This window comes from Sycon ciliatum, chromosome 1 (genome assembly GCF_964019385.1).
Source record: "Sycon ciliatum chromosome 1, ocSycCili1.1, whole genome shotgun sequence".
NCBI classification, from domain to species: domain Eukaryota; kingdom Metazoa; phylum Porifera; class Calcarea; order Leucosolenida; family Sycettidae; genus Sycon; species Sycon ciliatum.
In genome coordinates, this window is record NC_088643.1 from 68,777,339 (window position 1) to 68,805,052 (window position 27,714).

General features: G+C 45.9%; 2 protein-coding genes across 2 annotated transcripts in view; both read left to right on the forward strand.

Moving 5' to 3' along the window:
* The window catches only part of LOC135805106 (uncharacterized), a 42,403-nt gene extending 33,768 nt beyond the window's left edge, over positions 1-8,635 (forward strand). The window contains exons 7-15 of the mRNA XM_065319105.1: positions 822-1,076; positions 1,711-1,760; positions 2,207-2,283; positions 2,611-2,649; positions 5,293-5,442; positions 5,878-6,003; positions 6,816-6,905; positions 7,544-7,619; positions 8,144-8,635. Of these exons, the coding sequence (XP_065175177.1) occupies positions 822-1,076; positions 1,711-1,760; positions 2,207-2,283; positions 2,611-2,649; positions 5,293-5,442; positions 5,878-6,003; positions 6,816-6,905; positions 7,544-7,585 (829 nt within the window). The 3' untranslated portion in view covers positions 7,586-7,619; positions 8,144-8,635. The remainder of the gene's footprint in view (positions 1-821; positions 1,077-1,710; positions 1,761-2,206; positions 2,284-2,610; positions 2,650-5,292; positions 5,443-5,877; positions 6,004-6,815; positions 6,906-7,543; positions 7,620-8,143) is intronic.
* Positions 8,636-13,067: 4,432 nt separating this feature from the next.
* Positions 13,068-27,714, forward strand: part of LOC135805111 (uncharacterized) — a 51,977-nt gene continuing 37,330 nt past the window's right edge. The window contains exons 1-18 of the mRNA XM_065319109.1: positions 13,068-13,196; positions 13,912-14,179; positions 15,088-15,253; positions 15,791-15,835; positions 16,691-16,802; positions 17,862-18,147; positions 18,484-19,756; positions 20,032-20,180; positions 20,499-20,697; positions 21,020-21,126; positions 21,256-21,315; positions 22,049-22,195; positions 23,792-24,217; positions 24,773-24,978; positions 25,203-25,428; positions 26,028-26,150; positions 26,602-26,860; positions 27,402-27,549. Of these exons, the coding sequence (XP_065175181.1) occupies positions 13,931-14,179; positions 15,088-15,253; positions 15,791-15,835; positions 16,691-16,802; positions 17,862-18,147; positions 18,484-19,756; positions 20,032-20,180; positions 20,499-20,697; positions 21,020-21,126; positions 21,256-21,315; positions 22,049-22,195; positions 23,792-24,217; positions 24,773-24,978; positions 25,203-25,428; positions 26,028-26,150; positions 26,602-26,860; positions 27,402-27,549 (4,181 nt within the window). The 5' untranslated portion in view covers positions 13,068-13,196; positions 13,912-13,930. The remainder of the gene's footprint in view (positions 13,197-13,911; positions 14,180-15,087; positions 15,254-15,790; positions 15,836-16,690; positions 16,803-17,861; positions 18,148-18,483; positions 19,757-20,031; positions 20,181-20,498; positions 20,698-21,019; positions 21,127-21,255; positions 21,316-22,048; positions 22,196-23,791; positions 24,218-24,772; positions 24,979-25,202; positions 25,429-26,027; positions 26,151-26,601; positions 26,861-27,401; positions 27,550-27,714) is intronic.

Here is a 27,714-nt window from a genome sequence, read left to right on the forward strand (position 1 = left end):
ATGATTTACTCTTTTACTTTAGACCACTCCTGCTTACCGGTATTTGTGTTTGCGCCCTCAGTCAGCCCTCAGTCATGCCCTCAGTCATGCCCTCAGTCATGCCCTCAGTCATGCCCTCAGTCATGCCCTCAGTCATGCCCTCAGTCAGCCCTCAGTCATGCCCTCAGTCATGCCCTCAGTCATGCCCTCAGTCATGCCCTCAGTCATGCCCTCAGTCATGCCCTCAGTCATGCCCTCAGTCATGCCCTCAGTCATGCCCTCAGTCATGCCCTCAGTCATGTCCTCAGTCATGCCCTCAGTCATGCCCTCAGTCATGCCCTCAGTCATGCCCTCAGTCATGCCCTCAGTCATGCCCTCAGTCATGCATGGCCCTAAGTCATGCCCTCAGTCATGCCCTCAGTCATGCCCTCAGTCATGCCCTCAGTCATGCCCTCAGTCATGCATGCTGCCAGAATTCTTACAGAATTTTACACAGATATGCCAGGCCAGATGATTTCCCACAGGCACGTAGTACTTGTGCAGCATTCATTGACATGCCACAAACATGATACAAAGTAGTGCGCCCAAAACATGCACTGAGAAATGCTACAGGACATGTGTATGCCGGCAAGATGTTGCTGCCAATGCTTGCGGCAGATGTAGCATGGCGGACATGCTACAGGACATGTACATGGCAAGTTGTTGCTGGCAATGCGCAGCTTACGGCAGATGTAGCATACCGGCGTGGGTACTAGTACTACTTTAGTAGGTACAGCGGCTACGGCTACGGCTCTGTGAGAGCCAGGTATTCACTAGGTGCTTGCTGAATGTTTTATGCACAGGACAAGCCTTGAAGTGATCTTCGCACAGCCGCTGACACCGGGTAGTGACATACTGCCAGTCGTCGATGCGGGTACAAGCTGGTCACAGATCAGCAAAGTTATGTGCGGAGTGGGTCTGGCTGCGCAGTCATCGACTTTCTTCACACAGACTGTTATCATCGGGCTTGCTGCTGGTGGTATGGCTGTGATAGTGCTGCTAATGGTGGTGATCATCCTGATCAGGAGGAGACCAGGCAGGAAGGCGGTGTGGGAAACGTAAGAAGAGAATACTTACATGACTTACTTTACACACTGACTACTGTAGTGGTCTTTGTGCTCCGCCCGTACAACACAACACACACCAACAGAGTTGCATAGCCAGTGGCTGGCAATGGAGTTGCATAGCCAGTGGCTGGCAATGGAGTTGCATAGCCAGTGGCTGGCAATGGAGTTGCATAGCCAGTGGCTGGCAATGGAGTTGCATAGCCAGTGGCTGGCAATGGAGTTGCATAGCCAGTGGCTGGCAATGGAGTTGCATAGCCAGTGGCTGGCAATGGAGTTGCATAGCCAGTGGCTGGCAATGGAGTTGCATAGCCAGTGGCTGGCAATGGAGTTGCATAGCCAGTGGCTGGCAATGGAGTTGCATAGCCAGTGGCTGGCAATGGAGTTGCATAGCCAGCGGCTGGCAATGGAGTTGCATAGCCAGCGGCTGGCAATGGTCTTTTGTAGTGATTACGCTCCATGCAAATCAATTTTCTCCAATTTCAAGATAGAGACAAACCCGTGCACCTCAATATGTATGATATTGGTAGGCGTGGTCACTGTGTCATGTCGGTCTTCAGAGAATTGATCATTACGATGTTCACTTTCCCTGTTTTATGGTCAATGTTTTCACATTATTTTACTTCAGCGCAAAGAACAACTATGACCATCAGCATGACACTGACGACTCTCTGGCAGGTAATGTTCAAGGTGACTTTGCCAACTACTAAATGATGGCTGTCATTATTGTAGGCCCGGCGGAACCAGTGCGATCTGTCAGGTTGTGTCCGGACGAAACGTTTGTCCTCCAACACATGCTTACTGCCGACGAGGCCATGTCACATGTGCACCCGCCATATCATACACAAAATTATGAAAGTGAAGTATTGCATGGTCGGGCGCCATCAAAAGCTGCTTCCAATGTCTTGTTCTGATCAGATGCTTTAGTATAGTTTTCAAAACTTCACTTTATATTGTGATTCCTGCTCGTTATCACTCACACCAGACTGTGGAAGATGTGCTTGGATGATTTAAAACTTACCGTACCCATCAGTCTTGCTTTGATCCTGTTTGCCTCGCTATAGGATTAAAATGTTCAGTGTACCTCTAAATACTGTATGCCTGAAACTCTCAACTTCTTGCAGAGATGATGACGACAAACTACCCCTCTGGACCTGGAATGTCTGAAGAGAAAGAACATGGCCTCGCCACTATTCGTATGGTGAGTGTGCAAAGAAAACAATGTTTAAATTTTTTTACAGGCATCACAAAACGCTACCAGTCCATTTCCAACAACACCCATGCCTATACCCCCCCCCCCCCCCGCCGTCACAGCTCCCGGCACAGCTTAGCCGTCACCACTGCTCCCGGCATAACCTCCACTGCCGCCGCAGCCGCCACCACCAGCACCACCAGCACATTCTTCAATAACGGGTTATCCAAGAAACTTTTTTTGAGTCCGTCCTCATCTGTGTCCCCGGCTTCCCCTTAACCCTACACTGCATAGCAAGTTCAGCTGTAAAGGTCTCTGTATATCTTTCTGTTTCAGCTGTCCAAACAAGTCTTGCCTGGCAGTGATTTCGATGAGGTAAGTACATAATACGACGGTGTACGGCAGTGCATGAACTATTCTGCCATGTTGCTCGCTGGAATTATGTAACTACTATATGACCAGTGCTCTGCGAAAACCGACCTTAGGTGCTATTTTGGCGAAATTGAGTTTGTGCTGGATTGTTGACCCATGACCCTTTCTTCAACTTCTGGTGAAGTTTTAGGTGGATTGCATACATATCCAGTTAGATACAATGACAATTTCTTTGCACTTTTCCTGCAATTTTTGGAGGAAAAATGGCAAAAATCCAGGATTTTATGCTACATTTTGGAACCAATGCTGTGAGAATTCAAGCAGCATGATTGCAACCAAACTTTGCAGAATAAATCTGTATGTCATAATCCTCAAAAGGAAAGGTTTATGATGGCATTGGATCTTCCTGTTGTGGAGATAGACACATTCTATCTCTGTTCTGTGGATGGTGTTGCTCACGAATCTGGTGGAAGAGGTATTTGGCTCTGTTTGAGGATATGCCAGCCGGAGTGATGCGTAGAGGCAGGTGCAAAGTAGTGAAGAAGCTAGGATCAATGCCGGGTTAAAGGATATTGATAGTTTTATCTGGTACTGGTAGTTAGAACATCTAGTTATGTCTACATCAGCCGCACACATCGTTTCATAATCGGTGATATCATGGCAGTCTCTTTTCCAAATCTTGCCAAACGTACTGTATGCAGCTTTGCCACCAGGCTTTGTGAACGCCTGGTGAACAAGCTTCTTCGTAGTGATACTGGGCAAATACATGTGGGTTGGTACTGGCTTGTTGTGCCCATGTGGAGGCGCAGGTTAACGGAGGCCATGAACTATAGCATAATACTAGCATAGCATAATGCTCTATAAAATGCTTCAGCTCCACAACATCTTCCACAGGCAGTGCATTCCAGAGTTCATTCAATTCCTGTGTTGGGCTGATTTCACTTGCACTGACAGCAGCCTGCACAGATTTCAGCACCCAGGGCTTGATCCTGGGGGCACACACAAAGACTTCCTGACATGCATGTACATGACTTCCACACCAGCCACTGACTGTCCTTCAGTAGTTCAGAGTAGTATTGTTGAGCCCCATCTATCACATCTCCCAGCATACTGGACGCGCTGGGTAGCCTCACCACGTCTCCTGAGCACGTCTAGCTTTCCGCCTACACACAAGCAGCGATCTGTCTTGATCAGGACCTGCGCTGTGTGTGCTGTAAGTGTAAGCAAGGTTTCAAGTGTCACCATGGTCACGCTCTTGAAACAGCACCAGTGCGGAACACCTACACTACTAGCGCTTGTCAAACTAACACGCGCCTCCTGGATTGTAGACAGTACTTGAACCGATTTTTCTTGGTCTGCGCTCTGTTTATTGCCGGCATTGAGGTGCTGGGCTGGTGGCAGAACCGACGCCTGATCGAAATTCTCCCGAGTCCACATCACCGTCCAGCTCGATCAGCGTTACGTCCTGCGATTCCACATCCGACTCTCCTCGGCACTGCTGCCATCAGAACTGCGATTGGACCAGGCCAAAAAAATGACTATTCATCGTGAAGGAGTTCGGCTAAAACCTCTGGGGAGAAGCCCACAGCAATTTGAGCTAGCGACCGTCTTCTGCTTCGTTCCGCCATGACTCTCACCTTGTAATCTTCAAAAATCGACAGATCGTGACGTTTTGTTCTTTTTCTCGAAAAAATTACGAAGCACCTAAGGTCGGTTTTCGCAGAGCGCGGGTCATATTGTAATATACCACCATGCGGAATTGCTTCACATTGTTCGTCCCTCCAGACTGTATGTGTAAATATGATATCTGTCATACAGTATTTAACAACTTGAACTTGAACCGGATGATTGGAAATCTTCTTTACTGCAAAGGTTTTCTTTTCCTAAATAGGGAAGTTAACTATAGGATTAATGGAAAAATGTCAAAATACAGCAATTTATAGAGCTACAGCAAAAGCATAGATCGATAACCTCACGCTATACGTGTGGAAAAAAGTTCATTCTGCAGAACAAGGTCAAACACAGGGTGAAGGTGAACAAATGACTAAAACATAATGCATCAGTGAGGAGAAGCACTCCTGACACTTTCGCGAGGATTAGCACCGAACAACTGAAGTCACAAAACATTTTCCTTCTTAATATAATGCTTCCAAAACAGACAAATGTAATACAGATCTGCCACGGGCCAAAACTGAGAAAACATCATCTGTGTACAACTCACGACAACGAAAGTGTCAGGAGTGCTTCTCCTCACTGATGTATTATGTTTTAGTCATTTCTTCACCTTCACCCTGTGTTCGACCTGTTCTGCTGAATGATTCCACACGTATAGCGTGTGGTTATCGATCTATGCTTTTGCTGTAGCTCTATAAATTGCTGTGTTTTGACATTTTTCCATTATTCCCTGTACTTACCATGATGAGAAGGGAACGAAAACGTTCGGTTACCAAATTGGCTTACTTGACTGTGTGGATTGCGTCGGTGCTGACACCTTTTCTTTCGAAATTGGATACGCCTCCAATTTTTTCCTTACCTATAGAACTTAATCAAATCACCTTTTAAAATACTACTGCTGACTATGTTGTTATTACATGCAATTATGCTCTCGATGAACTGGTTTTTCAATGTTTTCCTGTTTTCCTAAAGGATCGGGATGATGGAGATTTCGAGTATGACGAGGATATGTTCAAGATTCCTGCAGACGTGATTCCCAATGACATGGTCGCTGAAAACAAAGGTTTCGGGCTATATGACTTCCAGGAGGCAGAGACTTCGTTTCAGAACAGCGACGGGAAGGTATTGGATTTTTCGCTTAGAAGAGAGGATAAACGATACACCTCCTGCAGCCAAATGTTCCAATTCTCACTTTGAACAGTGTTTTCTAGAGTTTTCTAGCGAGCCAAATATCCTTCAAATTGGCGAGCGATATCAAGCTAGGCCATTCAGTTTGTGTCATTGTTTGCATAACCTGACTACTAATCGAGTTGTCCATTTTCTCCGCATGTGCTGTTCTCCAAGGAGAAGGATATGAGTTATGAGTAACAATCCGTTAATTGAACCGGATAATGTACAGTCAGAAATTGCGACAAAAAAAACACCTCCACTGGGTGTATGAAAAACCTTCCTAATTGTTCTCATTTTATTATACACGCACATGCCGTTGGTTATCCTTCCAAAATGTGACGCTTGTCACCGCACTGTTGTGCTGATTCTCTCACTGTCTCTCACTAGGCTGCCCAAATGGAATTTGAGAACATTGATAGCGACCGGCACTTCATTGTGAACCCTATCTTCCAAGCTGCTGAAGAGGACATGGATGGGGCAGCTGCCGTTGCACCGTCAACGGGAGATAAAATGGTATGTCATTCATTTCTTAGAAAGGAAAGGGGGTTTGTCAACTGACATCCGCTCTATTCAGTTGCTATTCACGATCTGCGCATGCGCTGTATTGAAAATTCTTTTATTGTGATGTTGAAAACAATTATGACGTTTTGGGTCAGTTACCCATATTCAGAACATTCATTTCTTGATCTTGAATTTCTTGAATTTACTGGCAACACACTGGTGCAACGTTCCAAATTTGGTGAATTTGTAGCACAGTTTATCGACTACGGCTACGAGATACTTCACTTTGGTTTCATTCTTGTCTCATTTGATTTTACAATGATTTAATGGCGGAACTGTGACTAAGTGGTGCAAGCTTTGAAAGAAAGTGGTAAGAACAGACAATTACAGAATTTCGAGGTTCTCAATCAATCCCGGTTATAGGTTCACCACTGTTCTTCGAGCCTCAACTACCCAGTTTTTTTGTTTACGAGAACTGCCCTTCAGTGCATAGTCCCGGCGATCTCTGCACGATCAGCCCTTCGGACATCTATCTAGTGTGAAATATAAAGCAAAACCTTTCTTGGTCTCTGTATGGTCAATTTTTAACCGAGAAATATGGGAGCATAACTAAGGTCAAAACCATGAAAGGTGTTCTGAATGGGCTACCCATGCGAGAAGTCCTCCCTCCTGGGTCCAACAATTCCCCCCGGACATCTGACAGTCATTGCACTTGCGTTGCTCACACTCAGCTTGTGCATCCTGTGCTGTTATCAGTCAGTTTTATGCATCATGATGTGCTGTTCTTCTCCTGTACCCACATCACCACCTCACTGATATCTCAGGCCTACGTAAAGTACACTGGAGCAGACCAGGAGCAAACATCTACACCGAGTGGATTGGAGTTCTCCAATCCCTTGTTCAAGCTTGGTGGGGTAAGGTTCCATACATTTCACTATACATTGTGAGTACACAAACAGCGGAAGGACGAACAGTTTCAACTCCGTAACTCTGAGTTTCAGGAATTCAATTGATAATCAGACGAAAAGTGACACATTGTGGCTATTGTTTCACAAGGCAACAATTGAAGAAAAATGCAGTCATTGCATGCACAGTCTTTTTAAAATGATAGACATTGCAGTGAAATTTTTCTCTAGACCCATGCTTCATACTGCAGGCCTTTAAAACATTTACTAACCCATTACTGTTATGATGAAGAAAGGAAAAGGAAAAACATGTTACGAGTTATGACAAACTGTCCACCAACGTAACCAGATATTATACAGTCAGCGAGTGCGACAAAATGGCACAAAACTGACAGTTGGAAGGTTGTTGGTTCGCGCCTTGGAGAAGTGTTGGAGCTAGGTGTCAGGTCGCCAAATGTCTCAGTACTCCTTGTCAGTTGTGTGCCATTTTGTCGCACTCGCTGACTGTATGAGATCTGGTTACGTTGGTGGACATTTTGTCATAACTCGTAACATTTTGCCCCAACCCATTACTCCTGTCAATATCTCTGTTCCCTTGTAAGTGTCAACATTTTATCCACATATTTGCCATTTCCATTCTTCCACAGGAGGATATGCATCTTCCTCAGGTTTCCATTGAAGAATTGTGAAGCAACATACGCACAATACTACATAGGGTCGAAGGTGAGCTCCAGAATTCATCTTTTGAAGCCTGATTCTCAAATTGAATAGCTTCAGGTTTGATACTGAGTTTGACAGTCCCACAAGAGCTTAGTGGGTAACGAGATGCCCCAGTCACTGAGCTAGTAAAGGTCCCAGTGATGGGGTTTGATTGATGATTTTCAATCTCGACGGGTGCAATGTGCAGTTTAGGGAGGTGAAAAGAGCAAAAATCAAGTTGGTCTACAATTCCGTGTTTTGTGTGTGTGTGTGTGTGTGTGTGTGTGTGTGTGTGTGTGTGTGTGTGTGTGTGTGTGTGTGTGTGTGTATCAGGTCTTTGCAAATTTGTAACCTTCAAATGGTGCATGGTAGTGACGATAATTAATTTTCTCCCTGTTTGCTTTGCAGTATTGGATCTTGTTCATACTGTGTACATTTCATTTATTGTTGCCTAATTGATCACAGTAATATGTTCCCGGCGGAATTAACTTACTGCTTGATCCGAGACACCAATTTGTATGTTCTGTTTCTGAATCTTTCCATTGCAGATCATGACCCAAGATGGTACCAATAATGAAAAAAGTTGTTCCCAGCTAAGAGGCTGACTGCAAGGTGTGGTTTGAAGATTTTTTGGATCCATGTAATCTTCGTAATCCACAAATCTTCAGCATAATGAATTTTTGTAAAATCCATTAGCATCTGTAGTCTGTGCCTGCATTCTCATTACGTTGCATGGCTGAATGGGATGTCGTCCTCTTACGTACAAATTTTCCCTTGCATGGCCGGTCATGAATTTTGTTGCCGCCATGATGAGTATTATCCATGTGCAATATGTATAATAATATAATATGTCTGTAGCGCTCTGAATATACCATTCTTGCAGCCGCACCATGCCGCACGTGTAGGCTTCTCTGCTTTCTCTGTGCACATTGCTCTACTATGTAAAGCCTTTGTCAAATTTCTCTCTATATACATGTACATGTATTTACATCTCACGTACTTGTGGCAGACTCAACGGAGGATGTTCAGGTTGGTTCTAACTCTGGGTGTCATGTCTGGAGGCAATCATCAGACAACCGAGACTGGAGTTCTACCCAGCAGTACGCTTCTAAACCGTGACCTAGGGCGACAGGAATAAACAAAGCGTCAGCGCCAGCCTGCACCTAGTGCTAGATCTGTTTATGCCTGTGGCCCTATGTGTTTACAAGCGTACTGCTGGGTAGAACACTAGTATCAGCACATTCTGAGGCATCCGTGAACACATAATTATTTGCTTGCTGGAAGGGTTACCTGTCTCAACTGCCTGAAAACCGCCTGGGATCGAGAGGTGAGATAGCTCAGCTAGGTCTACATATCAACCAGTAATCCGATACCTTAGGACATCCAGAAGTGGGTTGTTCCCAATCCAAGGCCAGAAGCCACATGTCTTGGTGCTAAGCACTCACCGCATAATGGTCTAAGCGCACAAGCATCAACAACACTAACACAGGAATAATCGCTTAGTGACTTCTTTGACAGTTCAGGTATGTTCAGCTTGAATGCAAACCTACTACGTGTAGTACATGACATACCGGTAGTACTGTCATGGAGTCAAGACATGGCAATCCGGTAGTACTGTCATGGAGTCAGGACATATGGCAATCCGGTAGTACTGTCATGGAGTCAGGACATGGCAATCCGGTAGTACTGTCATGGAGTCAGGACATGGCAATCAGGTAGTACTGTCATGGAGTCAGGACATGGCAATCCGGTAGTACTGTCATGGACATGGCAATCCGGTCGAATGACCGGGGCCGGCGCCCTCAGTGCGTACAGATTGTAACTGCATGAGGTGCACGTGTTGATCGTATGGGTGTGCATGGCTGCATGGCCAGAGCCCTGGGGCCCCTTGACCTCCGACCGGATTTCCATGTCCATGTAGTAGCAATAGAGAGGTTTAAAAGATACACGTTATTTCCGACGTGACGCGCAATTTCACGTCAAAATTGGCATGAAACTCCAAATTTCGACGTGAGCTGCAGGTCACCCGGACCCGCGTTGTTTTTCGACACGCGAGCCAAATAACGCGAGCTGAACTTTCGCGTCACGTCAGAAATAACCTGCATCTTAACTTCTCTAGTATCGGCCACGGTCGACGCTGACCAGAGCAGTCCAAGTCAGACACACGCACAAACGCACACACACACACACACACACACACACACACACACACACACACACACACCATGTACCATGTCTACGCCCGTCGCAAGAGAAGCACGCAAATCTGCAAAATGCACTGGATGTGCACCCACAGATGTTATCTTTTTAGCAACGATACCGAATCTGATTCGGAATGAAACAGATCAATACCAGCACCAGACACAAACACACACACACACACACACACACAAACACAAACAGAGATATCTAGTAATTAGCCACTAAGAGACTCGTTTACCATACTTATGAAACAAAGTGAAACTCTACGTGATAGTCATTTACGGTTCCTCACACCGAATGCCAAAAACATAGTAAAGGCAACAATTGTAGTGCACCGTCAGTCTTGAGAATGATATACAACCTATCGCCGCATACATGTACAATGATTGTTAGATTGACAGCATGAAACAAGGTGGAGGACACTGTGTTCGGAAACAGTGACCTTAATACAACCTTCCGCGGTTGGCAGAGCCCCGGTCCCTGCGGACCATTTGAACCATATGGGTATCGCACCCGGTTCTGACCCTCATTATGCTAGGGTGTTAGGAGACTACTCCTGATGTCGTCTTGTTTTCTTCGCTCTTTTCTTGAACTTGTATAGAACTTCTTTTTCTTTTTCTTTTTTCTTCCAACTTCTGCCCATGGCGTCCTTCTCTCAGCTCGTCAGCTGTCAACAGTTTTTTTGTCATAACCATGACAAAAAAACTGTTGACAGCAAGGTGCTCTCTGTAGACGGGGTTGGTGTGGGCAGAAGTTGGAAGATACCCATATGGTTCAAATGGTCCGCAGGGACCGGGGGCTCTGCCAACCGCGGAAGGTTGTAGTAAGGTCACTGTTTCCGAACACAGTGTCCTCCACCTTGTTTCATGCTGTCAATCTAACAATTGCGTGAACTATAACAAGTTTTATCTAATACTGGTTTTTAACCAGTGTTAGGTTATATCATGTACAATGATGTAAACTATTTGATAATGTGGCGTAGCCAAAAGCAATGCTGTGTGATACGCACCCACTTGCAGTCACTCCGACGCAATTCACTCTCAGCTCTGTTGTTGTTACACTCTTCTCCTCCACTCCTCACCGCTTCCATTTACCTCTGGGTGTTCCTGGGTGGAAAACAAGCGCAACATCGCTCACATTGATGTTTGCTTGCGGTTGCCGCCACTTTGCACCAGTGCGGAGAAGTGGTGATAATACGTTTAAAATAGCTGTGTCATCCAGCGCTTCCATAGCCATACTCCTACTAGCTAGGACCAAGCTCTCATCTCACTCTCTCTCACGTCTCAGTCGACAACTTACCAGCGATGACGGTGGTTGTGTGGCACAATGTCAGTAGACCTACCCTTCTGTTGGAATCTGCAGACGGGTAGGTACATGTAAGTGGTCAGTGTGAATTCAGTAACGTCGTCTCTGCGCAGTCAGTAATTGAAGACCCCCATTCCTCATATACCACTTCCGCACCTGCCAGGATGGCGAAGATGGCACGCTTTGCAGATTTCACTAGTGCCTCGTGTGCACCACCAAAGCGCGTCCCTCCTTTGTACTAAATTGTAGTGAAAGGCCAGGCGTTACCCGCAGCGACCCGCCAGAATGCTCTCAGCGGCAATGACACACGGACGGTAGGTTTTGGAGGGTTCCTTTGAGAATCGACGAAAATCTACCAAAATGTAATGTTGTTGCGAAGTGCAATTTTGAAGCCAATATGCCAACTTTTAGCCGATTTTCCAATATTCCAATTTTGCAGCCGATTTTCGAACAATCCGCTGATTTTGCAGCCGAATCTGACTGTAGTTTTGAGCCTAGTGCAAAGACGAATCGGAGAAAAAACGGGCCGATTTGGGGAATGCCTACTACGATGTATTGTATTTGTAGGATCAGTTGGGGAAGGGAACTGCCTGAAAAAAGAAAAAATCGCCAGACCCACCAGGACTCGAACCCGGGACCTTGCTTGTCATGGGCAATGCTCTAACCACTGAGCTATGGAACCGGGCTGAACATAGTCCTAGATTGCGCTGACAAGTCTTTCACTCAAAGGCTAGGCAGCTCACAACACGTGCCACACAGTCATAGTGATGGCACTTGGGTCTTTCTCCCCCAGCAGGCCAGCAGGCCAGCAGGCCAGCAGGCCAGGGGACCACGGTCAGTTTCTGGACCCTACCAGAAGTGAAAGAGAGTGATAAATTTTGAAAGGATTGGGAGAACTTCAAATTCAAAGAATCAGTTGGGGAAGTGAACTGCCTGAAAGGAGAAAAATCGCCAGACCCACCAGGACTCGAACCCGGGACCTTGCTTGTCATGAGCAATGCTCTAACCACTGAGCTATGGAGTATGGGACCGGGCGGAACCTAGAAGGTGCTGGTGGGTCTGGCGATTTTTTCTCTTTTCAGGCAGTTTACTTCCCCAACTGATCCTTTGAATTTGAAGTTCTCCCAATCCTTTCAAAATGTATTGTATTTGTATTTACAGAGCAGAACAACAAGGACAATCAAGGCTTGTTTGCTGCGACTTGAAGTTTCATGCTCTCATCATCAGGCAATGATGATTGCGAGAGCATGAAACTGCAAGTCGCAGCAAACAAGCCTTGACTTGATTGTCCTTGTTGTTCTGTTCTGTATTATGCTCTGCCTCCGCCATGGTGTTGAGCACTGTCAGCACACTGGGTACACCCTCCGGTGTTTTTGTATTTTATGGATTCTCCACAGGCCTTAGCCTAAATCGAGGGAGTCTCCGTCAACAGCTTATGAAGAAGAAGAAACTGAGGAGAAAAATAAAAAGATAAAAAGATGAGGGGTGGTAGTACACTGTAATTTAACACAGACAGTGCTCTATGGCAATGTCATACGTAGAATGAAACCAAGGCAAAGGGCTCATACTCATAGCAAAGTCGATGCAGCTAGCCGGACGTTTGCCCGGTTTGGATGCAGGATGGACGAATCAGTCGATGGGCTTTCTAGAATGATCGAGACCATAATCCCTCACTCCTCAGGCTCAGTCTCTCCAAGTGAGTGACAACCAGGGAGTTGTTTATACGATCGACGCGATTTCCTGGTGACAACTGACAGACAAGTCCCATGTCGAACCTCATGTCACTTGCACGTGACATGCGCTGCCTGTGACTCCACTGTGACTGACACTTGACAGACTGCAGAGCTAGTAGAGTCGATCCTGACTGTAGCCTGGCATAGGCATAACGCCACAACTACACTGTAGATCTACTCTGTCTGCAGTGTAGGCTAGCAAAGGCCGCAGTACTATCTACATAATCATTGTACACAGTGTGCGGGTGTAGAATAGTCGTTCTTCTAGCAATGATCTGGTTCTACCGAACGCTAAAGCTTACTTGACTAAGTGGAAGAACCAAGATAGAATGATGAGGAAGAGCTACAGCTGGGGCTGAACGTAAGTCGCTTCCTAAAATGTTGAAATGCCCGTAGCTTGCATGGAATACCGGAACCGCACGAGTGCTACGATTTCTCAGATTGAATCTTTTTTATCGGATTCTTTCTAGCATAATTTCCGCACAGGTGTAACGGTGTATGTACAGGAATTCCATGTATAAGCACTGACTGAGCCGCCTGACATGTAGTTAGCCAACTATCAAGTTAGATCCATTATACCTGCGAGTCATCTGCTATAATCTATAATGCGCATCTGTAACAGTTACATTTTTTTAGTAACATAAGTCATTGCACTATTTCTTTTATTATTCATAAGGTTGAGGGAAAGTTGCAAGGGGGTTTGCAATTATTATGTAGAGTTTAATATCACTACTAACTTACTTACCATGTTGCAAGTGGTTTTGTGGCAGCACGCGCACTAAACGTATCCAGGGATGGGTATTTGTGCAATTTTTCCTCAAACAATGCCAAAAACCTTCCCTTTTCATAAGTCAGAACATATTGGCAAGATGACATGTGTTGAATATGCCTATAGATAGGACTGGCGTGCAGGGTCAATTGACTAGTATGTGTAGCAGTACACAACACAGGGTCCACCCGTAGCACACTATTTTTGTCTTGATGGTATTGTAATACTGACGTCACACTGTTTACCATCATTGCATATGACAATGCTGTATGTGTGCACAATCGGGTCTGTGTTGTAATGCATGCAGGGCTGATATATCTTTCATTATGACCGATAATGGCAGCCTATTGCCACAGCTGCTTCGCTGCATCGAGCAGGATGACAGCCTGGCGCTACGCACGCTACGGCAGAGCGAGACGTCCACGCTCCTGTGCTTTGCCCTGAACGAAAAGCGCCGAGACGGCATCACTGCCTTGCATCTTGCGGCACTCAAAGGCCGTCATGAGTGCATGGAGGAGCTGTTGGAGATGAAGGCAGATGTGGACATTCGTGCAAGGCGTGCTGCATTCCGCGAGGTGAGTTCAGCCTGTTTGAGCGGGGAACGCTATAGGCTCAGGCCCGAGGAAACAGCTAAAATGGCCCGTTTCCCGGCCATTATTATTGTCGCTATTATCGAGGTCAGTGTTATATTGAGACCTTGAGAATTGTCGATATGCCTTACTCTGGGGGACATATGTATTCCAAGACTGGAAATTTCAATTCTCAGAAGTTCAAGGGACTGAAAAGGAAAACAAGTCTGAAGAAAAATTTACTGTCACCAGCAGGAGTCGAACCAGGACCTTTGCTGAAGGCCAGCGATGCTCTACCCACTGAGCTGTGGTGTAGACTTCGAAGCTCATGCTTCTGTGAAACTATACAGGCTGGTGGGACACATCCCTCACTGTACTCCCCCCCCCCCCACACACACACACATGCACACTCATCATGCACAAAATAGTACACTGGTAGCCCCGATGCATCAAATACTCATACCGTATTATCTCTAATATAAGCACGGTCCTTTATTTTTTCGATGTACCTCCGCCCCGTGCTATTAATGGAGACGTTCCTTTATTGGAGACTGTTCCATTATTATTTCAACCTCATAATTTCAGAGGCATGTTGCCATGCCAAATTCATGTCAGACACACACATTTCAGGGTTTTTTCGCCGGTACAGATAATGAATTTACACAGTGTGCTTATAATGGAGACTGAGCACTTTATTTTTTGAATGCCGCCCCAAGGTGTTCTATTATTGGAGACGTGCTATTATTGGAGACTGTGCTTATATTAGAGATAATACGGTAAGCGCTTGACGGACTGAACAAGGAAAAGTCTTTCGCGCACCAATGTAACAATGCATATGCCATCATGTTTAGCCCAGTTCATTCAAGAACTACTTCTGTGTTTGTAAGTTTTGCATGGTTTTTTTGCGTGCCCAGACACCACTGCACATGGCAGCATCGAATGGATTCACAAGATGTGTTGAACTGTTGCTGCGTCACGGTGCGGACATCAATGCACGCAGCATAACAGATGCGACTCCACAGAGTCTTGCTGTGTATCATCGCCAACCAGAGTGTGCCGAGATTCTTGACAAAGCTAGAGGTTCGCGACCTGTTCCAATTCTTATTTATTTATTTAACTCTGCACCTCGTAGCATGTCAAGGCAGCCAATTGAACTGAGGAGCGGGTGAGACCAACCACGGAAGAAGAGAAAAAATAGAAAAGAAAAGCACGTACACAAAGGGGTAGAGATTCATGCTGTACATTTGTAGATTACCCTCCTGATCATCACAATACATAATTAGAGCTTAACTTTAGAGACAATGTATATTTCTGGATGCAACGTCTGAGACCGTGGTGGTGTTGGCCCGGTGCTTGTGCCGCGCTGGTGATGGTGCTGGTGGTGGTGGTGGTGCCGGATGGTGGTGGTGGTGCCGTGGTGGCAGTGCCAGCAGTGATGGTGGTGGTGTTTGTATAATTATTTTGTAGAGCCGATAAGCAGCAATTCCCTGAAGGATATACAATACACATGTGAAATCCAATGTAGGGAATAGCCTTCAATAAAACATTTTTTTGATACAAGAGTGCATGTATCACAATGATCTAACCTTCAACATGATGTTTACCTGTTCCCTCCAGAGCGACAGCTAGAGAAGGAACGGCAAAACAAAATGCAAGAAACTGGTATGTCTTGCGCTTTCATACGCCCCCCCCCCCCCCCCTATCCATTCTATACATGTACTCCTGTCGTACTTCATTTAAAGTTTTTGCCATCTCATCTGACAGACTGTGAATGGCTGGATGTACATTTGGTGTGTACCCTTTGAACGACCACCCTGGCTTGTAGTCTCTGGCTAATTTCAACGACCACACTGGCTTGTAGTCTCTGGCTACCGGAAGGTGAATACAGTGACATTCATGTGTATCAAATATACAGTCGTCCCTCTCTAATCCGGCACTTGTTTATCCAGCACCCTTGCAAACCAGCCCACTTTCTGGTAAAACAGATTTTTTCAGTTCATTTTCTACGCTTTAATCCGGCACTTGAATTCCGCCTCCAGCAGCGATTTTCTGCAACAAATCACTCAAACTGTACATAATTCGATTTTCTAATCCAGCAGTTGTACATCGCAGACTGTCAGGGACCATTGTAACATACACAACACATGTAACATACACTTGGGAATATCCTATGCTAGTGCATAAGATATTCCCAAGTGTATGTTATAGACATGCATTCCACAAAGTACTTGGTTTGACACAGAAAATCCCTACGTTTTGACGTACGACACAAACATGTATGATAACATGTGGGCCAGGTTGGAGGGCAGGATTTGATAATCCAACACCCTTGTTTATCCAGCAGAAAATGCCGTTGCAAAAGGTGCCGGATTAGAGAGGTACGACTGTACTGGCATTTTTTTTAAACTAAGCACAGTTTGTGATTATCTGATCGTATTCTTCTTGGACATTGTGATCTTTTATGCAAGACAGAATACTTGTTCAGGTTTTCCACGTGCTTTTCATTGTGTGCTGCAGCCTTTTTTGCTGCCTGTTGCAGTGGAGATGTACCTGTTCTGGAGGAGCTGTTGGAAGAGAGTACCTCGTTTATGGAGTGCAAAGATGCAGATGGCTATACTCCAATGCAGAGGTACTAACCTGTTAGGGTTGGCTCACATATCGTCGGTACGCGCCGGGAGTAACCATCGGTGGGCCTTTTGCAGCCACTCCCGGTGCATTGCGATTATGTGAACCAGTGCAATCGTAACAAAATCATACGGTAAATAATCGCAACGGATCGGCCGGCAAAATTGGGCTGTGCCCAACTCTTGCAATCTGCCACGGCATTGATCCTGTACAATTTTGACCAAAAATGATTTGTGAACCGTTTGCGCCGGTGATCGCCGGTGCCGGGACCCAGACCTTATCAAAATTTCAAACCAAGACTCGTCCCAAATTTTCCTTCTTCAAAAAGAAGTACATTGAAGCTAAAGATGAGGTCCGTTCGCCATTCTTGTAGTCGCTTCAATGTTGCAAATTAAGTCAGCATACCAACCCGTCGTTCTCGGATGATCTGCTTGACTGTTGTGCAACTTATGAGACAAGTACAATTGAAACAAATACAAAATACGAAGGATACATTGGCAAGTTCTAGTAACTTCATCAACTTTTGCATGCATAATTCCGACACCATTGCTTACTAGACTGCAATAAAAGGTGTAGAAGTAGTTTCATGATCTCTAGTAAAAGGTAGCACCGAGTGTCCATCACCTAAAGACCTTGAACTGCTGAAGAAACAAAGAATTCAAGCTTCAGTTGGCAAACCTGTCGTAGCATTTTGGCACATTCTGTACCACTTTGTAGCAGATTTGGTACTCGAACTGTATTCGGGACGGATCGGGAGCTGGCTCACAGCTGGTGCTTCCCGGCGCAGATTTGGCTTTTGTGAACCAACCCTTACAGTCGTATGAAGAACTCCACGAACGTTTTATCAGACTCATAGATGTCGAATACTTTAAAAAAATACCTGGCAAAAGAGTTGAAAAGACACAGTGTGTGAGTGTGCTCATGTTCTAACATGTGTTCTGTTTGAGTGGATTTTCTAATTACGTCTACAGCATAGTGGCTGCTGCTCCTGCAGAGAATGTGCTGAGTACAATCATATTTATTATTATGAAATGATGTATCTGATTATACTTACTCTCTACAGGGCATGTGCTAGTTCCAAGCATGGCGTTGTGGAGTTTCTAATCCGCAAGGGAACCTGCGTAAAGTGTCTGCACGAGTCGAGTGGCGATAACTTGCTGCATGTGATTGCGAGAACCAGGCAGTATGCAGCCGGTGCTGCCATCGCTCGTCGCCTGCTCGAGGCCGATCCAAGCCTGGCAGCTATGCAGAACAAAGACTTGGCACTTCCACTTCACATTGCTTGCGAGCAGGGCAACCTTGCATTGACAACCGTTCTGCTGCGATTCCAGGAGCAAGTTATGGAGTTGGTACGTTTCAGACATGTAGATAACTATGTTAGCTATGTGACACGACCTTTGACAGCCTACTATAGCCAACGCATATCTATAGAACACCGCCATGGTGCAGTTCGAGCACAGGCTGTTCGTCCTTGAAGTACTTAGTTAGAGATGATTGGACATGTGTATCAGAGCGTGTATCACAATGTGAAAACGTTCGGCTAAAATATCGAGTTTTGAGCTCATTACCTGTTGCACTGCGGAATTTGGCAGCACCACCAGCTGTAATGTGACAGGCTGTTTTGTCTGTTCAGATGTATTGCTTAACTGAACTATACCGATTGCTGCTCTATGTTTGTGGTCTAGATCAAGAGCTGCTACTGTCCCCAACTGGGCTCTGATTGCGGTGAAGACGGGTTTTCTTTCGAGTATCTTAAACATACAGTGGATTTCTGGCTGAAGAAGGATAATGCTGATGTGGACGAGATCACCCAAGTGCATGATATCAACGGCACACTAAATTGGCAGACACAATTCTGTCCGATGAGATTCCCCAAGCAGGACAGTGGAGAGGCAGTGGACGCAGCCTGTAGCGGTCATGGTCTAATGTTCCCTGTCAACAGCTGTCGCAACTCGGATGGCAACACTCCAGTGCACTTAGCTGTGATCAAAGGCAACCACTACATCGTGAGGCAGCTTCTCCTGTACGGCGGGTTTGAGAGTGATGACGGCAATCAGCCACTGTCGCCCCGGGCCATGTCACCAACCAGTACTGCGCCCAGGCTCCTGGCCAACAACAGGCTATTTGACGGGCAATATGCATGCGTGAGCCTGATCGTGGAGAATGCGCGCGGCTACCAGCCACTGCATGAAGCTATCGTCCATGGTCATGCGAAGCTCATGTACATATTAGGTGCTGAAGAGGAGGAGAATCTCTTCAGATCAAACTCCACGAAGTTCCGTGTCGAGCACCACGAGTTAAACCGTCAAATGACCCTATTGGACTTGGCTGTTGCCACGAAGCATTTAGATGTGCTCGGTCTGCTTCTGGTGCACTATGATGCTGCAGAATTCATGAGCGACGGCCTTCAACTTGCCGGTGACTTGGAGTTCACACAAGGTGCATCCTTGTTGCTAGCCAAAATGGTTCACGACTCCTGTGCCAAGTTCTTTCGCGAGCAGATTTCTCGGGACGGACTGAGCAATAGCAATGTGGAGAACTTGAATGTTGGTCAGATTATCTGGGAGAAGATTGGCTTGAAGGCACTGGATACAAACTACCTGCAGCTGGCCTCCTGGGTGGTTTCTCGTTTCATCAAAACAGCACAAGGGTTCCTAGCGGGTGTACAAGAGATGACGACACTGCCCAACCAGAACGCACTGGATACGATGCTGGAGACGGTGTTTGAACGCAGCAGCTCGTGTGCCTTGACGTCGTTCAGAATGGCGCTCATCTCTCCACCAGCACTGACGTCCAACCTCATCACCGTTCTCAACCTATCTCAGAACCAGCTCACCCAAGTGCCGCTGACGATCTTCCAGCTGCCTCAGTTAAAGATTCTCATCCTCTCCGACAACAAGCTGACCTGGCTACCGGTACCGTCAGGAGACAGTATTCACTACAGCCAAGATGAAGACAGTAAGACGTTCTGTTGTGCACTGCGGTGTCTTGCATTTCTCTTTCTTTCCTGTGAGCAGGAGCAATGGCATGTAGAACTCATCATGAATTTTGTTTCGATATGCCTACAGTTCCGAAGCGAGCCACGGTTATGCCCTCTTGGAATATGCATTGTAGATGACTGTGTACGTTGCTGTGATGTTGTGATCCTGGCGTGTCATCGGTACGCACACTGGGGTGCATTGGAGAATGGGCTTTGAGAAGGTTTCAAATGTCTCAACATTTGTCTGTTCCAGTGCAAGATCTGGCGCCGGCATCTGTCATCAATTTTGCACTGACGCCCGCAGAGGACCAATACAACTGCCCTCAGCTGGCTCAGATTGAAGTACAGAACAATATGCTAACAGACATTCCGGGTGCTCTATTCACCTTGGAAGGACTGGAGGTAAGTATTGTTGTGATGGGCTTGGTTGGTTTCACTATGTACTTCGCCTGTTTTCATTGTGAGTTGCGTGTGGGAAAAAATATAGTATTGACATTTGAAGCTACGGGATGAAACATTCTGAACATACATCATCGCCATACAGGGTTGACGGTGCAGTGACTGAAATTGACCAGATGCTCAGTAATATAACGTTCCCGTTAAGTGTGTGTTGTGCAAGCTGACTGAAAGACATTTTCCCAATAGCTGCTCTTTTTTCTGTCTAGCTTTGTTTCCAGGAATGAAGTTGTCTCTGTCCTATGCTCCGTGCAACATGCTAAGGTACTGGACGTGTCTAATAATGAACTCACAAGCCTTCCGTTTGAGATATGGACGGCGGAAAAGCTGCGTACATTGCGAGCAAATGGCAACGGTATCACTTCCTTGCCGACGGATCCTGAGCCACACATGCAGCCAATTGAGGAGTCGAATGGTTCTCAGTCTCACGGCTTATCGGCCAGCAGGCAAATGTCTCGGCAAGGTATGTGGACTCTTACAATTTCCAGCTATCCCATTCTTTTTTTAGTTCATTATTATAGTTACAATGGTGGACAGTTACTCTTAATAACTCGTATCCATATGTTCTTTTCCTTTCTACATTTATTATTGGCTCAACATCCGTGTTTCATATCCCATTCTTGTGAGCCTTTTCACTGTAGCATCTGGTTGGGGGGGGGGGGGATCATCACGCCCCCCCCCCCCCCCACATAGAAATAAAAATAATGCGCACACCTGATCAAACATTCATTAGTTTGAAGGGGTTGCTAACCTAATCAAACCTTACCAATTTTCTGTGCTCGTAGGTTTTGCGCGGATCTCTTCATTCCTTGCCAAGCACTCGTCTCGGACAACAACGACTGGAGTGTACCGTCAACGGCGCAGTCGCAACGGAATCCCAGTCTCACTACCGGTCAGTGAATTAAGTCAGCTGCACATTCGTGTACTCATTTGCGAAATATTGTAAACTGCTGGAGATGTGCATGTGCCTATCTTGATGTCTTACAGTAATACCATTATACTGTGGCTGTGTTGTTTGCAGGAAGATGCTGAGATTAACTATCCACTGAAGAAGCTGTTCCTTGTGCAGAACAGGCTGAAGGTGTGTTGAAGTTGTAGGTGTATATTATCTGGCAAGTACATTATGGTTATGCATTTCGACTCCAACCTGTTGTAATGCCGCTTGTATGTGCTCTTGAATGAGTTGATGTACACCCTAAACCAGGGTTTTCAAATGTGAGTTTGTGGTGTATGCCGGTTGTCAAACTTTCTGCCCAAAGAGAATCTCCTTTGTGTCATCATCACATGTACATGTACAGCAAGGTGAATGCTGTTAATGAAGACTCTTTGAAGGTGTTGTCACTTACTTCTCAGTTCATGTTCATATACATGTCAAGGCCGTCACAGCTGAGGTCGCCCCACTTTTTCGGCCGTTTTTTGGAGCACGCTGCATGCAACAAAGCACTATGATCGCAGCTCAGCGCAAACGTGGCAAATCCTTGTCCCCGATCTTGGTTTATTGCAGAATCAAAAAGTCTTTCATTGCAGTTACATGTACAATGTACACTGAAATGGCACCAAATGCCTGAAAATGCTTGCAATTGGCTTCAATTTTTGAATGAGTGAGGAACCCTTGTCCTCGATCGTAGTGTCTTCTTGGTTTGGTGCAGAATCAAAAAGTCTTTAATTTTAGTTACACTGAAATGGCACCAAATGCCCGGAAATGCTTGCAATTGGCTTCCCCCTTCCATGGCCGCCCCACCTCCAAAGTCTGTGCGACGGGCCTGCATGTAGTAATGTAGTAGTGTTTTTATCTATTTTCCCATTCTGTGCAGAGCCTACCCAATAACCTGCATTGTCTTGCTCCCAATATTGAGGAGCTCGATGTCAGCAATAACCAGTTGGAAATGCTCAACATCCTTTCGCTGCCTTCTAATATCCTTGTGTTCCGAGCCAATCACAATCGGCTCAATCTGATTACCGTAAGTTCCAAATTTTAATGTTCATTCTTCTGAACTACTTGATTGAAAAGAGATGCTTTGCAAAAATAGTTGATTGTTCGCGTAGGTGAATCGTCTACCACGGAACAGCCAAATCTCTAGTCTTTCACACGTGCCCGCAAAGGAGCAATACAACTGCCCTCAGCCTGCTCAGATTCAAGTATAGAACAATAAGCTAACAGACATCCCGGGTGCTCTGACACGGAGCTGCAGTAGTGGAAGCATTGCGTAACTGCTCGCACCAGCCAGGTGAATGGCCACAACACTGAGCAAGTTGGAAATAAATAACTTTCGAATTTTCAGTTCTTTCCAGTCAAACTTCGCAAGCTTTGACTTCAATTTCGTCTCTCTAACCCAGGTTCGTCAGAACTGCCTAAATTCGAATAATCTATGCCATTGTTTTTTGCACTTTGGGTCTCAGGAGTCTGAGTAATACTGGAGCAAGCAGAGCGTTATAGCAACCTAAAACTGTGATTTGCGGTGTTTGCGTGGCCGGTGGACGGGGGGAGGGGAGAGGAATTGTCTACATTGTATGCGGTCCTGAGTTGGCTGCTCATATCATAACACTACAGTGCTTGTTTGTGTACATGTACGTACAGTGGAACTCGGATAAGATGTAACCCCTTGGGGAATAGAAAAAAGTATGTAGCATCCGAGGTACTTCTTAGCTATAGTTGACTTTTGCGGCCCCACTAATACGATATATGTGCAGTATGTCAAAATGCTCGAAATTATTTCTTGCACTCAGAAATGGACATAGTCAGTACCACCAAACCAGGCTTCCAGCGCTGCAAACAGCCTCTTCCATGCTATCCACATACGGGTACTGAAGTACCGTACTCGCGCGATTAGTTCCCCTGGGGCACTATTTTTTCAATGTCCATCACAGATGGGGCAGTATTCAAGAGAGGGCACTATATTTTTCATTGCTGGTACATTTGCGTCATCCAGCATAAAACAAAGAAAAGCGGAGCCTAAAGTGTACTGTAAACGCTCACGACTCCACAGAAACGGGAACAAGACCTGCGATTTTGTTCCTGAAAAAAACAGTGCAAAGAAATGGCCAAGAACAAAATTAGCAAAAGAACACCAAACTTGCACATGGGCTTGGTTACAAGACCGGGGGGGGGGGGGGGGGGGGGGCACTATCCAAGAGAGGGCTTTATTTTTCACTGGCTCTTGGAGACTAGGGCACTATTCGAGATAGGGCACTAGTCAAGAGAGGGCTCTAATCGCGCGAGTATGGTATCTGTCAAGCGAACCTGTCATGTGTAAAGGTCAGGGAATTGTACCCAAACGTTAACGACTTCCTGGTATGTTAAAAAAAAAGTACGTAGTATGCAAGGCTAGCTCTGTTGGGACCTGCTGAAAAGTCCGTTATACATGATTTGTTTGTCCTATCAGATCGATTAGCACGTCGTATCCGTACACATTTGTATATGCGCTTTTGGCAGGGCAAAGGGCAAAGGGCCGTACTAAGCAGGTGCACGTCTTGCCCGGGTACGTACTAAGTGAGTTGCACTGTATGTATACTTAAATACATTTCTATTCTGTGCTATGCTGTACGTTGCGTATTAGAGTGATCACATTACAGGACCGTGCGCATGGCCGTTGCTGGAAATGAATGGCTCAGGCAGTGCCACAAACACCGGCGTTGACCAGGTGAACTCGCGTCCGGTCAACTGTAAGCACTTCATTGGCTTCCTGCCGCGGCTTAGCACACTGCGCCTGTCAGAGAACCAGCTGGACAACCTTCACGTGATGGTGACATATGATCCAAACACTGGCCGTGGCTTGTCTGAAGGTGGCGATGACGATGAAGATGCTGGCACCACCGATGGCGGCGGTGGCGGCAATTCGATGATGTCTCCGGCAACAACAGGGAACAGCAACTCATCAGGCTACAAATCAGCGGCCTCGGCGCTGAGTGGCATTCCTGCTGGTCATGCTCTTCTCATGCCGTCTCTGACATTCCTGTACATTGATCGCAATGAATTCACGCAGGTTAGTTACAGGAGCTAATTCATCCGTTGATATTTTAGTTTTAGAGAATCTGCTGTGTAGAGAATTTTACGGCACGCTTCAGAGTGGGTCAGACTGACTTTTTCCGCATCCATCACAATTGTGTATAGCGATAGAGGTATCCTTGGCGAATGCATTTTCTTTCGAGTAGCATATTGTCAATGCTTCACTGATCTCGCCGTACAGCTTGCCACTCTATACCATCCTGTACTTGGCCAGAGCCTGATGTAACAGAACAACCTGCATTGCTAACCTGTTGCCAAGCATTACCCTGTTACCATCAGCCGATTTGTCGTGCTGCTACGCATCAATTCGAAATATGCTTGTATGCATTTTCAAATAAACTGGAGAGGAATAGAGAAAGGAGGGTTGATTTCCTGAACTGTTCTCAAGTTGACACCGTCTCATTCAAAGTACTTTTGAACGTATTGTTATTGAATGTCTCAGAGATTCTTCATCATCAAGCAAGAAATCTCGTAGATTCGTTTACAATGCCTTAATTCGAATTGTTTGTTTGTCAATGTGATTCCTTGCCAGGTGCCGGAAGGTCTTCACCACTGCCGTTCATTGAACGTCTTGTTCATTGGTCAGAACAAGATAGAAGAGCTGCCGTCCGACCTAGGCAATCTCACTCACCTCTACCAACTTGACGTGTCAGAGCTTGACTTGAAGAACATGCATGCTGCTGTGCTGGACCGAGGAAACAAGGCCATCATCAGCTACCTTCGGGCGATCAAGACAAAGTGAGGACATGTACTTTCTGGAAAACAATGTCACGGTGTGGGCATAGATCACGCCTGTGTGTATAGACACTCTTCAGTTCTGTGGGGCAATATTTGCAAGAGTGCTCAGTTCACCGTGCCACCTTTGTTGCGAACCTATGCACTTTATTTTGCTTGGCACGAGCTCATGTTCTTCGATACCAAATAGATAACTCCCTGTATGTCAAATTTCTTTCCCGCCTTAGCTCTGTGGAACATCGCCGTCTGAAACTGATGATTGTTGGCCGCCATGGCCAGGGAAAGACAACACTGGTCAAGGCACTCCAGCATGGTCCCGGACGTAGTAAACAGAAGCAGCTGTCAACTGTCGGTGTCAGTGTGCAATGCTGGTGCTCAGTGACGCGGAGTACAAAGCCTTTTCAAAAGGCTCCCGACCCAATCAACTTCTGCGTATGGGATTTCGGTGGCCAGGTATTCCCATGAAAGTGTCTGCATATAGGATTGCATTCTTGGACAAATTTGCCTTTTTGTCCACCTCCCAAAATGGGAAACATGCCATAGTCTTCTCTACAAGTAGTCAGTGATCTCCATTCCCCATACTACTAACATGTCTATGCTATCATCAGCTGTCAATTGGCTGAATACCGAGACAACCCGGCTGGCCTCATCTTTCTTTTCACGAGGATAATGTGCATGCCTACATGGCATCTACTGTATTACTCAGGTGTGTGTGCGTGTAGCTCTCAGTCAGCCCTCGACTCATACCTGCTACAGTGACTACCCTAGCAAGAACCAGCGTAGACAATGGTGTTATCTTTTCAAAGGTAGTACAGTGTATAAAATATAATGGCGGATAGGGGTGTCGTGCAAGAATAGACTGTGATAACCCAAACACCACTACGGCTGCACGTGCTTCTCTAATATTAATAAGGACTCTGCTTATTTCCTATATCCTGCAAGCATTACTGTTTGAAGCCAACTAGTAGCTTATCATTGAGTCATTTAAAAAAAACTGGAAATGAGAAAGAGTGTTTACTGGGGATTTGTGCTGGTCTTCACTCTGATTACAGGAGGAGTACTATGCAACGCATCAATGCTTTCTCTCACGACGCGCTCTCTACATCGCCGTTTGGAACATGGAAACCGGACTGTCCGGTATCTGCGAGCTGCAGCCTTGGCTGGTCAACATCCAGGTGAGTCAACTGCACCCAGAAGGCTAGGACGATGGGCTTACATGAAGTGTACAACTATACCTATACATTATACATGTCAGGTTGAAAGGTTGAGCTGTATTCTCAGCCTCTGACCCTAATGCCGTCAGAAGAAGAGAGTCTTTCAGCTGGCCGTTAGCGTGCATGGTGATTGGAAAAGAAACTGAATGGAAATGATATCATTGCAGTGAGCCATTTGCGTCTGTGCTTTTGATACTGAAACATGATGCAGTTTTGGAATAAAAAGGCGATGTTTAGAAAATCAATTCATGTTCACTTTGCTGTGGACATCAATGCGAGTTGAGTTGTTGTGTGGCAAGTTCCATCGAGTACGCTACTTTCATTGCTTTTCCCAGTGTATTCCTGTGATGCACTGTGCCGATGAAAGACCAAGATGAATCACTGGGCTTCTCCATTTACTGCTGATGTGCAGGCTCGTGCACCTGGGTCAACCGTGATCATTGTCGGCACACACTTGGACAAGGTTCAGCAAAGCATGACGCATGCACAGGTGCAGGAGCTTAAAGATGAAGTGCGCCGTCGCTATGTGGTGGACCGATCAGGTCTTCCTCGACCCGGCCTGCCCAATGTGGTGGAGGCCATGGAGCTCAGTAACCTGAAGACAAGCTCCGTCAGAGAGCTACGGGACTTGGTCTACAACGTGGCCTCCGAGATTAGAGCGCAGAGCCCAGGTACATACCGTACATAATGTTTTAAATGCATGTAGCTACGGTCTCTCTTCCCTACAGTGCATTTCAAAACTATAGACGCGTAGGTTTTTTGAAATATTTCAAATTTGGCTGGAACTTTTTGAGAATAGTTTTCGGAATATTGCTCAAGATCGCTCCACAATTACTCTCATATAGTTTCTAAAGGATTGGATAACAGACGCCCAATTTGGAAAAAATTATGCACAAAGTGATCACAGATTTTATGTGGTATAGATGCTGGCGTAACGGTTTTTGCCTAGGTACACGTCTATAGTTTTGAAATGGACTGTAGGTCATGTTTTCTTGTAGAGTTTCCATCCTGTGCTTCACTGTGCACTACACTGAATATAATCTATGCCAGTGGTGTACATATAGCTGCTAGCCTGTCTTTAAAATGAAATTACTGCATCACATCTCTACAATCACTGTAACTTGTCTGTGCATTGGAGGCCAGGATGTATTCTAAAATTAATGGCTTTCAAGTGACAGTCATGCGGTGTGATTGGTTGGTTTTGTTTCTCAGGTCCTGGTGCTGCGAGGAGAGAATCAGTGCGCATGATTGATCAAATGATACCAGAGTCCTACAGTGTTCTAGAAAAGGCTGTTCGTGAAGCATCGACGGCGTTCGCCCGTGATGGCAAAGTTCCTGTTCTGACGACTGCTGACTACATGTATGAGCCATAGGACCAGAATAGAATTATATTTTGAATTAGTCCATACATGGGAATTGTGTGTGCTCCCTACGTGGGAGCTTGCGACACAATTCCCAAGTATCGCCGAAGTCGCACCAACCTCTTCTTCACATAGTCTATAGATGGGTTAGAAAATGTTTGAAG